The sequence below is a fragment of the Echiichthys vipera genome (assembly GCF_963691815.1).
Source record: "Echiichthys vipera genome assembly, chromosome: 20".
In the NCBI taxonomy this organism is placed as follows: domain Eukaryota; kingdom Metazoa; phylum Chordata; class Actinopteri; order Perciformes; family Trachinidae; genus Echiichthys; species Echiichthys vipera.
The window spans coordinates 26,158,335-26,175,110 of NC_139845.1; the positions used below are offsets into that span (position 1 = coordinate 26,158,335).

A 16,776-nucleotide genomic window follows, 5' to 3' on the forward strand; every position below is an offset into this window, starting at 1 on the left:
CTGGAGTGGGCAATGTTTAAAGCTTCCATTGCTGAAGCTGCAGCAGTAAGCTGTGGCCTCAAGGTCTTAGGTGCCTCAAGGGGTAGTAACCCTCGAACACCGTAGTGGACACCGGGGGTCAGGGAAGCTGTCCGACTGAAGAAGGAGGCCTTCCGGGATATGTTATCCCAGAAGACTCCGGAGGCAGATGCAAGGTACCGACAGGCCAGAAGGGCTGTAACCTCTGCTGTGGGAGGTACTATGGGAGGTGCTGCGGGAGTATGGGGTGAGGGGGTCACTTCTGTGGGCCATCCAATATCGGTACACCCAAAGCTGAACCGGAAGGCAAAGCTCTCAATCTACCGGTCAATCTTCGTTCCTACCCTCACCTATGGTCATGAAAGCTGGGTCATGACCGAAAGAACGAGGCCGCGGGTACAAGTGGCCAAAATGGGTTTTCTCAGGAGGGTGGCTGGAGTCTCCCTTAGACATAGGGTGAGAAGGTCAGCCACCCGTGAGGAACTCAGAGTAGAGCCACTGCTCCTTTGCATTGAAAGGAGCCAGTTGAGGTGGTTCGGGCATCTAGTAAGGATGCCCCCTGGGCGCCTCCCTGGGGAGGTGTTCCAGGCACATCCAGCTGGGAGGAGGCCTCGGGGAAGACCAAGGACTAGGTGGAGAGATTATATCTCCACACTGGCCTGGGAACGCCTCGGGATCCCCTAGTTAGAGTTGGTTAATGTGGCCGGGGAAAGGGAAGTTTGAGGTCCCTTGCTTGAGCTGTTGCCCCCGGAACCCGACCCCAGATAGGCGGTTGAAGATGAGTGATGAGTGTGTACTTAAGTACATTTAACATCAGAAGATAAAAGAAGAGCCATTAGCCATCCGGCTAAGAAACCAGAATGAATTTGAAGGCATCACTCGTTTTGGTCTAGTCCACAAACTCTCCTTATATGCCGATGACCTCCTCATAATTATTTCAAACCCCACATCCTCCCTCCCCCCAGTTTGATTAATTCTGGATCCTATCGGTGTATAAGTTGAATATTCAGAAGAGTGAGTCATTTTTTGTCAACAACTTGGCGAGATCACTTCCACAATCCATATTCCCCTTTAAAACAGCTGACGAGGGGTTCAAGTATTTTGGGGGGTTTATCACTAGCTCCTTCAGAGACCTTTTTCAAAGAACATTCAGGTGCTATTGGAAAAATGCAAGTCAGAGGACGGACATCTGTCTGCACCGGTTGGGGAGGAAGAAAAAGGAGAGAACAAAGAGAGACAGATGGACAGAGAGAGACAAAGACAGACACACTTGGACTTGGTAAATGGTCTTGTACTTCTATAGCGCCTTTCTAGTCTTCTGACTACTCAAGGCGCTTTCAGACTACTTATCACATTCAACCATTCACAAAGACATTACCACAGATGGTAGTGGACATCTATATACAATCTAATCTAACTATTCACACCACATTCACACACCCATGCGCAGCACAGGGAGAAATTTGGGGTTCTGTGTCTGGCTCAAGGACACTTCAACATGTGGACCGGGGGAGCTGGGGATCGAACCACCGATCTCTCGAATGGAGGTATCAGGGAAAGTATTATCCTGTTAGAACTCTGTCGACCATCCATCAGCAGCAGACACTCAGGTTAGCTGGTCGGATCATGCAGGACCCCTCTCATGCTCTCTTCTCAGCGTTCGAGTGGCTCCCCTCAGGACGCCATCTTCGCTGTCCCTGCTGCAGGACACAGAGGAGAAGAGCAACCTTCATCCCCAGGGCTGTCCAGCTCCTCAACTCCTGACCCCTCTGACCATCCCCCTCCCCACTCTTGACAGCCTCCCCTGAACACCCCCCCCCACACACACACACACACACACACACAATACAACACAATACAACACACACAACTTCAAACTACACTTTCTAAAGAAACGACCGTGAAGTTGAATCCGTCTCAAAAATATTTGAAATGATAACTTCTCCTTGGCTCAGAATAAATTTCCACTCTTTGATTTTGCTGCTGTTGTGGTTTTTCTTCCCCATTATCTACAAAGGAGCATAATCTATGAACACCAGACATTGTCCCATTCTGTTTTTAGCCTCCATGAATGCACACGCTGCATTTTTAATCACCAATCCATTCGTCATCCCCACAAATGCATCCCCTCCCAATGCTGCTTTAAACCACACTACCTTTCTGTGAAACTTTGGTGATTTTAGGAATGAAATCTCAGTGGCCACGCCAGATCTGATAGGTTGTTGGTGAAGTTCATCAATCAGTATTTGGGGATAGACATTACTGACCAGTGGAGGGACATTCTAAAACTGGTCCACTCATCCTCGATTTGTGCCAGACACAGCCTATTACAGTGGAAGGTGCTTCATAGAGCCCATTTGACCAACGCTAAATTGGCTAAGATATACCCTAGTCAAAGGGATGCTTGTAACCACTGTAAGCAGTCCCCAGCCGATCACACACATGTTCTGGCGTGCCCGAAGCTTGCTGATCTTTGGTCCGATATATTTCAAACCCTCAAACAGGCTCTTAACACAAATTTGGAACCAAATCCCTGACTGCCCATTACTACACAACGTGTTGTGGCCTTTACCACCCTGCTCGCCAGGCATAGCATTCTCCTAAAATGGAAACACATTTCTTCACCGACTTATAATAGTTGGATATGTGAAATTTTACAATGTCTACGGTTAGAAAGGTTAAGGTTTTCACAGAGGGGATCTTTGACAGCATTCCACAAAACCTGGGACCCACGGTTGGTCTTACTGTCTTATATAGTCTTACTGTTAGTCCTGAGGATGCTTAGGACACTTCCTAGTGCTTGAAAGGAGAGACCCCCCCCCTTCCTTTATTTTAAAATTAATTAATTTTTAATTTTTTCCTTTTCTTTTTCTTGAATTACTGTATTTATTTTTTCCTTTAGCGATAGTTTTTACTCTATTTGGTTTCATTGTAACCTATTTATCTACTTATGTTGTATGTTATTCAATTATTTAGTTTGTTACTATGACCAGGTCTGACATGAGTTGTTGGGAGGGATAGTTGGATTTATGTTGGGGTTTTTTGTTTTTGTTCCTGTTTTTCACCTTAAGGCAGACACGTTGATACAATGAACAACTGTTATACTTGTTCTTGTTTGATTGTCTGCAAAATTTAATTAAAACAAATTTGCAAAAATAAAAAGTCAAAATAATATTTAGTAAAATTTGCTGAGCTTTACAGCTACTTGAAATGTTCACTTCATAAAATAAGATAATCCTTTAGTCATCCCACAAAGGGAAAATTTCCATTTGCATTTCATGTTGATAAAGTTCAAACAATAGTGCATCAAAAGTACAACACAAATGACCCAGACCTGGTGGTGGTCTGTGCTCTAACCAGACCTTTTTCTACTGATATAAACTATAATAGATATTATAAATTATTGACAGAAAATGTACATGCTATGATTATATTACCAGTCCTGACTGACTTAAAATAGATAATTTATAACTGGTGTTGTTGATCAGCATACTTGTAAACACCAGCTCATGTTCTGGTAAAGTTAATGTCTCCAGCTCATGTTCTGGTAAAGTTATTGTCTGCAGCTCATGTTCTTTTAAAGTTAATGTCTCCAGCTCATGTTCTGGTAAAGTTAATGTCTCCAGCTCATGTTCTGGTAAAGTTAGTGTGTCCAGCTCATGTTCTGGTAAAGTTAATGTGTCCAGCTCATGTTCTGGTAAAGTTAATGTCTCTTAACAATGTTATTTTTAAAATGATTTTGTTCTGCTTAATGATGCTGCTATAGTCCTAGTCTTCCGGGGGATAATCCTTTTCCTGATACTCTGAGCTTCTCTCCTTTCTGTTTGTATCATTCATGTCTCATCAATGCATGTTACTAATTTAAATTCTTCCCCGGAGTTGTTTGTGCTTTGTCGTCTCGCAGGTCTCTGCTGATCGTGGTGGTGCCTGCTGCTGTGGTCCTGCATGACGCTTCCTGCTACTATAACATTAGTCATATATACTATCACTAGTCTAATAAACTATAAAATGTTTAACCATAAAAACACCATCAGTGGTATGTCTTGCTGTATCGTAGCTGCTATTGCCACTACTCATTGATCATATTTTCCACCATGAATTATCATTGTCATATTCTATCACCTTAGCTGTGCTTCTTTCTACTATTCTGCTGTATTAACTTCCAAATACAATACAAGTCATATATCTATAACTATAGATATTTTTGTAGTTACTGTTACTCTTTGGTTGCTTGCATCTCTGGAAGTGTGTCTGTCTCTGTTTTGGTGTCTGTCCTTGTCTCTCTCTGTCCATCTGTCTGTTTTTTCTCTCTTTCTTCCTCCCCAACCGGTCAAGAGAGATATCCGTCCTCCATAGAGTTGTTGCCACCGTTCACTACGGGGGAATTGTTGGGTCTGACATCTTCCTGCTTTGCTACAGTGCGGACGCTTTTCTGCTTGCTCTCGCCTTTGCTTGCATTTTTTGCTACTATCTGCTACTATTTGCTTCTTCTCAATAAGAAACAAAGAGCAACAGCTCCTGGATACTTACAAAACCAGTGGGATTATATTTCTAAACCAGAGGCATTTTTCAATATTTTTCCGACTTCCTCAACGCTAGGCAGGGAGGCCTACCATTCAAGATAAGCCTGAGCCTGTGCTACAGTGCTAAAGGTAATCAGCAGAAGATGCCTCCCTTCTCTACGGAATATTACCACAAACTATTACAGAAGATTTTACTGTCGGAAACAAAAATTATTCGGTTAGAAGTGTATATAGAAGTAAATGGATATTGTGGAAACAATACCACTCTAGCACTGACTGAAAACAGTGGACAGGGGCATGCCAGAACCCAGCTAACTAGCAATGATGAAGCTACGAGGAAACGGGAGGTCCCTGTACAGGGTAATAAATCTACCAGCGATAATCCTCCCTGGAACACACTTGGTGCAAAGCCAAAGAGAAGACCACCTCCCTGCGTCAAGGGAGAACGGATAACTGGGAGGACCCAGCGCCCCGATATCTCTGATCTGACCGGTTGGCCTGCGCTACCATCTCCATCCAGGCATAGCGCTTCATCAACTCCACTGCCACATAGGACACAGCAGCGGACGGCTGAGAAGAGGGAAAGTACCAAGAAACCTCCCCAGCAAGCGTTCAACTAAAGAACAGGTTTGCTCCACTGTTGCCGGACAATGGATCCCCCTCTGATTGCCTGAATAACCCACCATCACCAAACAGCAGGGTAAGACCTGCTAACTTAAAACCACAGAGAAAGCTAACAAGTGGGCCTGAAAATCTGATTGTGGGTGACTTTTCTGTAAAAGATATGAAACGCAATAATAACACCAAAGTACTCTGCTTTCCGAAGGATACGTAACTGACTTGGAAAAAAGAATCCTGGAAATTGTGGCTGCACACCCAAATGTGAAAAATTTCATTCTGCACATTGGTTTTAATGACATTGAAAAACAACAATCAAGGGAGCTGAGAGAGCACTCCAATAAACTCTTTGAAACAGTAAGGGCTGTGAATGCTGTTTGTCAGCGGTCCTCTACCCCCGATCGGGAGAGGAGCAGTGAGATTCAGTCGACTTTACTCGCTGAATGAGTGGCTCTCCAGCGCTTTTCTTGCTCGTTAAATGCATTTTATTGACAATTTTAGCTTTTTCTGGGACCGCAGGCATCTTTTTAAGGCAGACGGACTTTGTCTAAATAAGCTGGGAGTAAAGCTTTTCATGACCAACATGTCTTACTTCCTCCGTCATCCATCTATCATCACTGCAAAGGACAAGAGACAAGAGGAACCAACGAAAAAGGAAGACACAACACAGCTTATCATGAACGTCGAAGGAGGACTGCCATTGCAAAAGGAGAGTGCTGACCATGAGACACCAGACACCTCCCCCACACCCCCCCAAGCCTCCATCCAGGTCTCCATCCTTCTCCATTCCTCAAGTAAGCCTTTCTCCCCCCTTCTCCCCCTTGGAGTTCCGGGAGCTACCCCCACCCAACTTCTATTTTTACCCCCATTGACCGACCTCAGCGACCCCCCCCCCCCCCCTCAGCGTCATCTCAGTGGCACCCCCTTCTCACCCCCCCCTCCCTCCACGAAGGCCTGCTTCACAAACCCAGAATCAAAGAATGTCCAAAAGCGCTACATCAATGAACATGCTAATGTACTCTTTAAGAATGCCATCTCCTCGCTACCACCTCTAAACCCATGCCATGCTGATGATCTTGTAAACAACTTTAATTCCAAAATTGTGAATATCATAGATGTCATTGCACCTGTTACAGTTAAAACGATTTCTGGTAAGCAAAAGGCACCCTGGAGAAAAGCTGCTGTTGTAACAGCCCAGAGAAGAGAGTGCAGGAAGGCTGAACGAATCTGGCGAAATACAAAACTTCATATTCACCATGACATCTATAAAGAGAGGCTCCAGGCCTACAATTTAATCTTAAAAGGTGCTAGAGAAACCGATATCATAAACAGCAACACTAATGAGGCCAAAACCCTTTTTGCAACTGTCGACAGACTGACCAACCCCCCAACACAATCAGCCAAACTCCATTCCACACAGAAATGCAATGAGTTTTCATTCTTTTATACTGATAAAATTTAAGGCATGAGACGTGCCATCAATATCTCAAACAAAAAAGTTGGGTCACCACCCCGTTTAGGCCAAAATAACACAGCAATGATGGCAAGCTTTAATGCCATAGACATAAACTCTAGTGGAAACAGTGAAAGATCTAAAGCCAACCACCTGCTGTCTTGATGCTTTACCTACCAACTTCTTTAAGAATGTTTTTGACTGCCCTTCAACAGACGTATTGCAAATAGTTAATAAATCTATTCGATCGGGCAATTTCGCAAAGGCCTTCAAAACTGCAATCATTAAACATCTTCTAAAAAAGCGGAGCCTAGATGCCTCTATTATCAACAACTACAGACCAATTCCAAATGTACCATTCATAAGTAAAAGAAATTGTACTCCAACAACTAAATCACTTCTTGGCTTCTACTGGCTGCCACAACAACCTCCAGTCAGGATTTCAACCTCTTCATAGCACCGAGACGGCCCTTATTAAAGTTATAAATGACATCCGTCTTAACACAGACTCTGGCAAAACTTCAGTATTAATGCTATTGGACCTCAGTGCTGCATTTGACACTGTCGACCACTCAATACTTTTGGACAGGTTGGAAAACTGGGTGGGGCTCTCAGGCACAGACTTAAACTGGTTCAAGTCATATCTACAAGATAGGAACTATTTTGTTTCCATTGGCGACTTTGTATCAGAACAAACCAACGCAACGTGTGGAGTCCCCCAAGGTTCAATCTTGGGGCCGTCTTTATTTAACATCTATATGCTCCCACTAGGACAAATCATGCAAAATAATAACATTGACCACCATTGCTATGCCGATGACACCCAAATCTATGCAGCGCTATCACCAAATGACTATCGCCCATAGATCTTCTGTGCCAGCGGATTGAGCAAGTCAAACACTGGATGTGCCAAAATTTCCTTCAACTAAATGAGGATAAAACTGAGAATTGTTTTTGGTGCTAAGAAAGAAAGGTTTAAAGTCATCCAACACCTTCAATCACTGTCTCTGAAAACCTCAAATAAAGCCAGAAATCTTGGGGTTATTATGGATTCTGATTTACATTTCGACAGTCACATCAAATCAGTAACAAAATCGGCCTACTATCACCTTAAAAATGTAACAAGACTTAGAGGGCTCATGTCAGCTCAAGACCTAGAAAAACTTGTCCATGCCTTTATTACCAGTAGGCTAGACTACTGTAATGTCTCCTTGCAGGTCTTCCCAAAAAAACTGTGAGGCAGCTACAGCTTGTTCAGAACACTGCTGCTAGAGTTCTAACAAAGACCAAAAAATGTGAGCACACACACCAATTCTTAAATCATTACACTGGCTTCCTGTACGTCAGAGAATTGATTTCAAAATCCTCCTGCTCACATATAAATCACTACATGGTCTAGGGCCGAAGTATATCACTGATATTCTCCCACTACATAAGCCTTCTAGATCACTAAGATCCTCTGAGGCCAATCTGTTAGTGATTCGCAGAGTAAACTCAAATCAAGGGAAAGCATCTTTCAGTCATTATGCAACAAACAGCTGGAATAAACTTCCTGAAGATGTAAGACTTTCACCCACTCTGACCACTTTTAAAACTAGACTGAAAACTTTTATGTTCACCTTAGCTTTCTGCTAAATCTTTGCACTTTTAACGTCCACACTGTTTTTTTTTATTGTCTATGTTTTTATTCTCTGTCTTTCTGTAATGCATTTTAATTCATGACATGTTGTGCTGTGAAGCACTTTGAGTCTGCCTTGTGTATGAAAAGTGCTATACAAATAAAGTTGCCTTGCCTTGCCTATGTAAATCATAAATAAGTCACAGTGTGGTCTTTACCTACTCTGTAAAGTGTCCTGAGATAACTTTTGTTATGATTTGGCACTGTAAATAAAATTGAATTAAAATGAATTGAACTTATAAGTATTGAGAAAAGATACAGCAAATTTTGGAGCTATATTAAAAAGAGTGACCCTGCCTGTTACCATTATAAAGCTCTCGCCAACCCAGCCAACAGGTCCTGAGGCTGGCTGACCTTTCATCTTCTGACATCACAAACCCCAGGCAGCCTCAGAGCAGTTACACTTTCACTCCGAAGATCAGACCCAAGCAACTTATAACTAAAGAAAATGAAAAATCTGCCACTTATTGGAACGATACAACATACTGACAACAAAAACAAGAAACATATTTGTTTCTAAATAGACAGTAAACTGACAGCTGTTACACTGGAAACACACCATTGACAATTATATCTAATATGGGGGACAGGCAGGAGCATATAAATAGCAGATAAATAGTATTTCAAAAGAATGATGAGCCGCTCTCAGAAAATTCCCATGACCATTGCAATTCAATCTTGCTTGGTTACAACTTCTAAACAGCACAGTGTGAGAGACAAGAAGGTGTCAGTGATGTCAACCTCTCTTAATATTAAAGTGTAATTCTGGCGTAAAATCATCCCATGGTCTTTTTCTGCACTTACATTAATCAAATAAGCCATCGAAACAGTAACAACGTGTAAGGCTGTAACAACTATTAACGGAGAGATCCCGGAGAGTTGCTAACAGTCGGACGTGGCTAACACTGATTAGCTTGGGGCAGTACAGTGAAGGCATTCAAATAAATAACAGCAAGCCTCTGCAGTAGCATGACAAGAGTGCCTACATATAAAAGTAAGCGCCAACAACATAGTTAGTGAAGTGTTTTAAAGACTTACCTACTGGCCCCTGTACTAGCTCCTCACATAGTAAAGACCATTCAAGTGGATTACCAAAGTCAATCCAAAAGGAAGGAGCCCATTGATGATCAATTCCGGGAAAACACAAACTTTGCGGTTCGTGTCAGTTTGGTGAAACATAAGTTAATAATAAATGTAAAAGGTTTGGAAAAGCCCCAGACAGTGAATTTCCCCGCAGCACCATAATGTCACGCAAAGGGGGTGGGGGCATGTGTTGAAGGGGCTACAGGTAAGAGCAGCATCAGACATTGGTGTGTTTTAGCATTTTTTGGTGTCCCTGTGGGTACTGTGAGCCCATGGGCACCGAAGAAGAATGTTTATGCTGCCAACAGAGTGACATTTTTCTCCGTGGCCTGGATTCATTGAATACTGCGACACGCTGTGTGACTGCTCTGGAGGATTCCCCATCCCTCATCAACCACATCGTACTGGACACTGTTTTCCATGTCCCCAGACAGTGTTAGCCGCAGCCGGCTGTTAGCGACTCTCCGGGAAATATCCGGTAAAAAAATGTCTAGAAGGCTTATTTGATGTATTTGCCTAAAGAAAACTTGGGGTGATTTTACACCTGAATTGCACTTTAAGGGAAAGTGTAGACTATTATGACTTACGTTTTGAACAGATAAAAATGGACTTCTAAACTAGAAACATTCATGTCACTTGTTTTTTTATTGCTGATATCACAGATTGTATCACATTTTGCCTACATCATCCCAGATTTATTTTTTCACTGTTGGCTATATAAGAAAAAGTAAAGGCTAACATAGAGGCTAAGTAATAAAACGCATCAAAAAAATACCATAATTTTAATAAAAATAGAATTACCAAAACACTAAACTTTTCTACAACTCTGCAGTGGATTGTGAGGGCATTCAAATTATAATGCATTCATAATGCTTCATGACAACACTCATAAACACACATAATACCTCATAATGCACCATATCAACAGCCATAAAACATTATAGGTGTGACTTATAAAGGTTTACAAATAAGTCCAAGTGTCTTCTGGATGCTCTTGACTAGTTATAAACTAGAGGTTGACTGATTACATTATGACTGCCTAACTCATCTCCACACACACCTCAACAGTCAGCTGTAGTCAGGACTCACAATGTGCTGTAATAGTCATTGTATCATTATATGTGTTCAGTAAAGTAAAGTACATACATTAACCTAAATGTGTTATATGCCAACATGCATTTTCATGCCAATTACAGTTATTTACTGTTTTGGATCTACTCCTTCTAAAGCTGTTGAATCTCTGCATTAAGCTACTGATGTGGTCCAGCACACACTCCTGCAGCTAAAACTAGTCCTCAACGCTGACAAGACTAAACTAATGCTGTTCAACAATAATAAAGTCCCTCAAACTGTCCCCACAATGTCCACTCTTAAGGGAAATGTCACAGAGGTGGTTCATACATACAATTACCTCAGTGTTTTGCTTGATGACTCCCTCACCTCCAAGCCCCATATTGACAATCTTGTGAAGAAACTCAAACTTAAATCGGGTTTCTCCTACCTAAATAAATGTTGTTTCTCTTTTGAGGTGAAAAAGCCGCTTGTCACTGCAACCTTTTTATCCATTTTAGATTATGGAGACCTGATGTATATGAACCCCTCAGCTCAAGATCTCAATCAGACTGACGCTATCTGTCAGGCTTCTCTGAGGTTTAGAACTAACTGTAGAGCCCTGACTCATCATTGTGAGTGGTATTCTCCAGTGGGACGGCCTTCTTTGTCCACCAGGAGGCTGGGACACTGGTGCACTTTTATTTACAAGGCCATGCTTGGGCTACTGCCATCCTACATCAGTAATTTAATCAGAAGTGTTGATTCTTATGGTTTGCGTTCAAATGATCAGTTGTTGCTGTCTGTTCCATTTGCCCACACAGAACTAGGAAAAAGGACTTTCGTCAACTCTGCTCCTTCTACCTGGAACATGCTGCAAAAAGACTGCAAATGAACCGATTTCTTTAAATGCTTTTAAATCCAGACAGAGCACTTGAGATGACCTCCTTTACTTGTAATTGTTTTTTATAATTTGATTTGTTGTATTTATATTGTAACTGTAATGTAACTTTTGCTGCCTCTTGGCCAGGACTCCCTCGAAAAAGAGGTTTTCAATCTCAATGGGACTTACTAAACTAAAATAAAGTTTAAATAAATTAAAAATTAAAAAATCTATAATAATGCATGCTTTATCATAAAGAGTATTGGTAATAAGTTAAGTAATGCATTATCATGAATCTATGCTTCATCATTAGAAGCATAGATGCATTGATGCATTAGATGTGGTCTTCATAGAGAATCTAAGTGTAGTCACGTAATGAGCTGGGCCTGTGTACTGTTAGTATAGCCCAAATGTGTGTTCAGGTGTCCTCTAGAAACCGAAATGTGTGTTAAAGTGTCCTCTAGCAGCCAGAATGTGTGCTAAAGTGTCCTCTAGGAGCCAAAATGTGTGTTTAACTTCCCTCTAGGAGCCAAAATGTGTGCTAAAGTGTCCTCTAGGAGCCAAAGTGTGTGCTAAAGTGCCCCCTAGTAGCCAAAATGTGTGTTAAAGTGTCCTAGGAGCTAAAATGGGTGTTAAAGTGTCCTCTAGGAGCCTAGACGTGTGGTAAAGTGCCCTCTAGGAGCCAATATGTACATTAAAGTGTCCTCTTGGTGCCAAAACGTGTGCTAAAGTGTCCTCTAGGAGCCAAAGTGATTGTTAAAGTGTCCTCTAGGAGCCAAAACGTTTGCTTAAGTGTCCTCTAGGATTCAAACATTTGCTAAAGTTTTCTCTAGGAGTCAAAACGTGTGATAAAGTGTCCTCTAGGAGCCAAAATGTGTGCTAAAGTGTCCTCTAGAAAACAAAACGTGTGCTAAAGTGCCCTCTATGAGCCAAAACGTGTGCTAAAGTGTTCTCTAGGAATCAAAATGTGTTCTAAAGTGCACTCTATGAGCCAAAACGTGTGCTTAAGTGCCCTCTAGCAGCCAAAACGTATGCTAAAGTACCCTCTTCTCAGGCGAGGACGAGCTTTATGTGCCCCCTTTTTTTCTTTTTTGCCCATTTCCTTCAAAAGATCTGTTCACGCCACTGGCCTGTGTACTGTTAGCTGTCCAGCAGGTGTAACTACAGGTAGCCTACATTCAGATCCATAGGTAAGCATGAAATAGGAAGTGATGCTCATGTAGAAGGAATATGAAGTGATACCATCTCCTGGAAAGGAGCGAATGTAACGCCAGACTGTAATTAGTAAGGAGGTTATGCTGCTTTACTTCTTAACGAGCCATACCCCTGCTGAGCCCACCTCCTGCAGCTGCTCCAGCTCCAGCCTCAGCGTTTCCTGCTCGGCCTCCAGGTCGGCGTACTGCTGCTTCAGGCTCTGGTTCTCCTCCAGAACCACCAGACCGCACTCCGCTGCCCGGATCTTCTCGCGGTTGGCCTCCGCCAGCTCACGGGTCAGGCGCTCCACCTCGGCCCGGCACTGCTCCACCGTGTCCCCGCATCCTGCTCCACCGGCAGCCATCGCTCTTCTCCCTCCCTCTGGCTTCTCCTCCCTGCGTCGGATGAGCAGAGAGCCCGGACGGAGGGAAAAACAGATGTGGCAGACAACCAAACCTCCACCGACTCCCCGCAGAAGATTCACACCGCTGCTTCAGATCTCATGTCAAAAAGAAACCAAAGAAATAAGTCACAATGTAAAACAGCCTACAACCTTAAATATGCTTGAAGCGTTGTCCTCCCTACCAGAGAAACTCTTCTGCCATGTGATGCTCTAAATGATGCAGCCGCCCATCTTCCATGGCCCGCATCCTTCTCCTCCCTCTCTTGTTTTTCTGCTTATTCACCGGCATCAGGACGCCATCTCTGCCCGCAGCCGCTCCGCTCTGTCATCCTGCTGCAGGCTCAGGGCTGGGATCCTCTGCCTCACACAGTCAAACACACAATAGGCTACCAGCAGCCCCGCCTCACTGGACTACAGACCAACTGTGCACTTTACTATTCTATCAAAAACATGTCAGCGTTTGTAATGTTTGTCCGTGTGAGACACCGCAGGCACAAACATTTTTTCTTCATGCACTGGTCACTTTTGAAATTTTGAACTATTTTTCTCCGTTATCATGTCTTCTTTCACACCAGTGGACATTTTAAATTTTTTAAATTTTGTATTATATACAATGCCAATTCATGACAAAAGTTACCTCTGTACACTTTACATACGGAGTAGGAAAAGACCACACTCATTTATGATTTACATCAGTGGCGGATCTAGAAAAAAAATGATCCACAGGCAAGGTTTGAGGTGGGTCACCAAGGCAGTTCTTTTATTCATCCCTCTTGGCAAACAGTACAGGCACATCAGTGTCACCAACCAAAAGAACCCCAGGTTGCCAAAATGGCGCCTATTTATAGGGTGTCAACCCATTAACTTGGAAGAATCCATTCCCCGGGATCCCCTGCCTAAAACATGTTTAACCCACCATTGTTTTTATTTCTGTATACACTGTGACCTATATACATCCTATTCTACATCCACTAATAGAAAATACACCAATACACTTCATATTACCTCCTCTAAAATACAATGCACACATTTACCATCCCCACACCAATTTACACTTGGCTGCCCCCGGAACTATATAAGCGGCGTCCGTTTCCTGGGGAAGCCTTTTGCCTGCACACCCTGAAGACAACAGACTGGTGAGTACACAACACTCTTTATTTATTCCCCACACACTTATGGAGCAACACATTGCCCATTATTTGCTTCTCAATTAAGCAACTAACACATTTCATCTGCACATTTAACCCCATGTCCCTCTGCTCCAGGTTGAACTGCGCAGCCCACACAGCAAACCCCAAGACCCAACAAAGAACAAACATGGCGACAAACATTCAATACATATGGTAAACATTTCAATACAAATGTACAAAAAGCAATGTGTTAAAATGTATTGTGCAAATCTCCAATAAAGTGCTGTTGCTCTTCTTAAAGTGTCTGTGCAATTATTAAAGTGCATCTGTAATCACTCTAAAGTGCGTGGTGCCATGTGTGCAAAACTGGTGACTATGTGCTCTTCGTCACACGCATATTTAGTCAATGAAATGTACACCTAACTCAAATACCATGTCAAAATTTCATGTGATTAACCATAGGACCTAGGAGGACATGATACATTTGAAATCCTCCTCCTGCTGCCTCGATATTCTCCCCACAGGCCTTTTCAAAGATGTATCAAACTACATGGCCTCAAATCTCTTACAGCTTGTAAACACCTCTTCTTTCAAGTGTCTTCCCACTGGCCCTGAAAACTGCTGTTATCAAGCCTCTCTTAAAAAAGAACAGTTTAGACACTTCACTAAAGAACAATTATAGACAAATATCAAACCTCCCATTCCTCAGCAAAATCATTGAAAAAGCTATTTTTAAGCAGCTGAACAACTTCATGGTAATGAACAGCTGTTGTGATGTCTTCCAGTCAGGTTTTAGACCACACCACAGCACCGAGATGGCTCTTAAGGTCTTCAATGACATCTATTTAAACACGGACAATGGTAAAATCTCAGTCTTGGTATTACTGGATCTCAGTGCTGCATTTGATACAGTAGATCACAACATATTACTAGGCTGTCTGGAAAACCGGATGGGACTTCCTGGCACAGCATTAAAATGGTTTGAATCCTACTTGAAGGAAAGGGACTACTTTGTCTATAGGTAAATACACATCTGAGCGGGTGAAAATGACATTTGGCGTTCCCCAAGGCTCCATTCTGAGGCCTCTTCCATTTAATATCTACTTGCTGCCACTGGCTCAGCTCATGAAACCTGTGGAAAATGTTACGACAGCTATGCAGATGAGACACAAATCTACATAACTATATCACCAGGCCATTATAGTCCAATACAAGCACTGAGCAGGTCAAGTAGTCAAGGTTGAATTTTGTTTGAGCAAAATGGTAGGCTTATACATTGTGCTGCCAACATTTCAATAAGGCAAGCAATATCAAATGTCAGGATTCTCTTCCGTCATCTTAATTGCTGAAAAATTCTGAATTTAGTTTTGTAAGGTTAAGTATAATGCCACCTTTATACTCAAACTATAGAGGATGCATTACATATGTATTACCTTATTCAAATTGAAATGAGTGACCATTTTAAAGGGTTCACACAAAGGCCTCTGTTCTGGCTAATTCAGAGTTGTTTATGATCAAAATTATACTACTACTAGTAACTCCAATTAAAGTTACTTTTGGGTCCAATAACTTTTACACTGAATGTTAAGTCTGTGTTTTAGCAAAAAAAGGGTATGTGTCCAAAAACACGCACTGAGTAGGAGTTCCATGACATAGGCTTAACCCTTACAGTAATCTCACAAAATCATGTATTCCATAAAGCAATCATGTCAATTTAGAAAAGTCCAATTGATTCATCGACCCAGACACCCCAAACACAGGGTTAGACACTAAGATTACTTGGCTAGGTCAGATAATGGAGTTAGGATATTTTAAGGACTACCTGCCCAACTTGGATGCCATCTTGAAAACTACACTTTTCTAGTGGTCTGACTTTGGTAAACTTTTAGTATGTTATTAAGGACACCTAATACTACAATAAGAGCTGAGAAATCTTTTGTTGAATTGTTTTAGGGTTGTAGCCACTGATACATGTTCCAAGCTAACTCGCTAGCTTAAGTACCTATTTTTGCTATCTTGCTAATTTGCTTTTCCGCTAAGGCCCATGATTGCTTTTGCCTTTAGCCTTTATGATATTCATAGCATATTTTATTCATAACAGGTGAAATAAAATATTTAGGCAAACCTTGACGGACAGTCCACTTCAATGCTTGTCCCAGGAAGCAAATGCTAGGTAGCTCATTTGCTAGATAACTCGATGGCTAGCCAGATTGTGGTGGGGCAGTAAAAAGAACTGAAAGAGTGTCTAACTGGATTGTTATTAATTTTATGTTAATTTACATTTGTGTATTTAGTTTACATTTTTTAAATATTTTAAGATTTTTTTTAGTTATTTTAACAAAGAAAATTAATTTTTGATGGTCTAATATACACATTTGTTTAACACATACCCACCAACATATCCAACAAATTGTGTGCTTCTATCACAAAATGAACAATTCTTGTCATTTATTGAGCTTATCCGCCCCACAGGGATGCACAGTATTATCATGTATTCATTCTATGAATACATGATAATACGCTTTTGAGGTGGCCCAATATCCAGATTTTTTTGAAACATATTCACCAACACATCCACCAAATTCCATGCTTTTATCACGAAGTGAACATTTGGTGTGTAAAATATTGAGCTAATCCGCCGCACTCTACTAAAACCTCAGTATCAGAAATCAGTATCCCCAGTTTTTGCTTTCCTTTTCATTGTTCTGCTCTCTCCAGCTGCTCTTGCCTGCAATAGTCAAGA

At 42.0% G+C, this 16,776-nt stretch overlaps 1 protein-coding gene across 1 annotated transcript in view; it reads right to left on the reverse strand.

The window, feature by feature from the left end:
- The window catches only part of LOC310963006 (protein bicaudal D homolog 1-like), a gene marked incomplete at its 3' end in the record, with an annotated part of 67,372 nt that extends 54,505 nt beyond the window's left edge, over positions 1-12,867 (reverse strand). The window contains exon 1 of the mRNA XM_083935636.1: positions 12,631-12,867. Within this exon, the coding sequence (XP_083791762.1) occupies positions 12,631-12,864 (234 nt within the window). The 5' untranslated portion in view covers positions 12,865-12,867. The remainder of the gene's footprint in view (positions 1-12,630) is intronic.
- Positions 12,868-16,776: the final 3,909 nt, after the last annotated feature.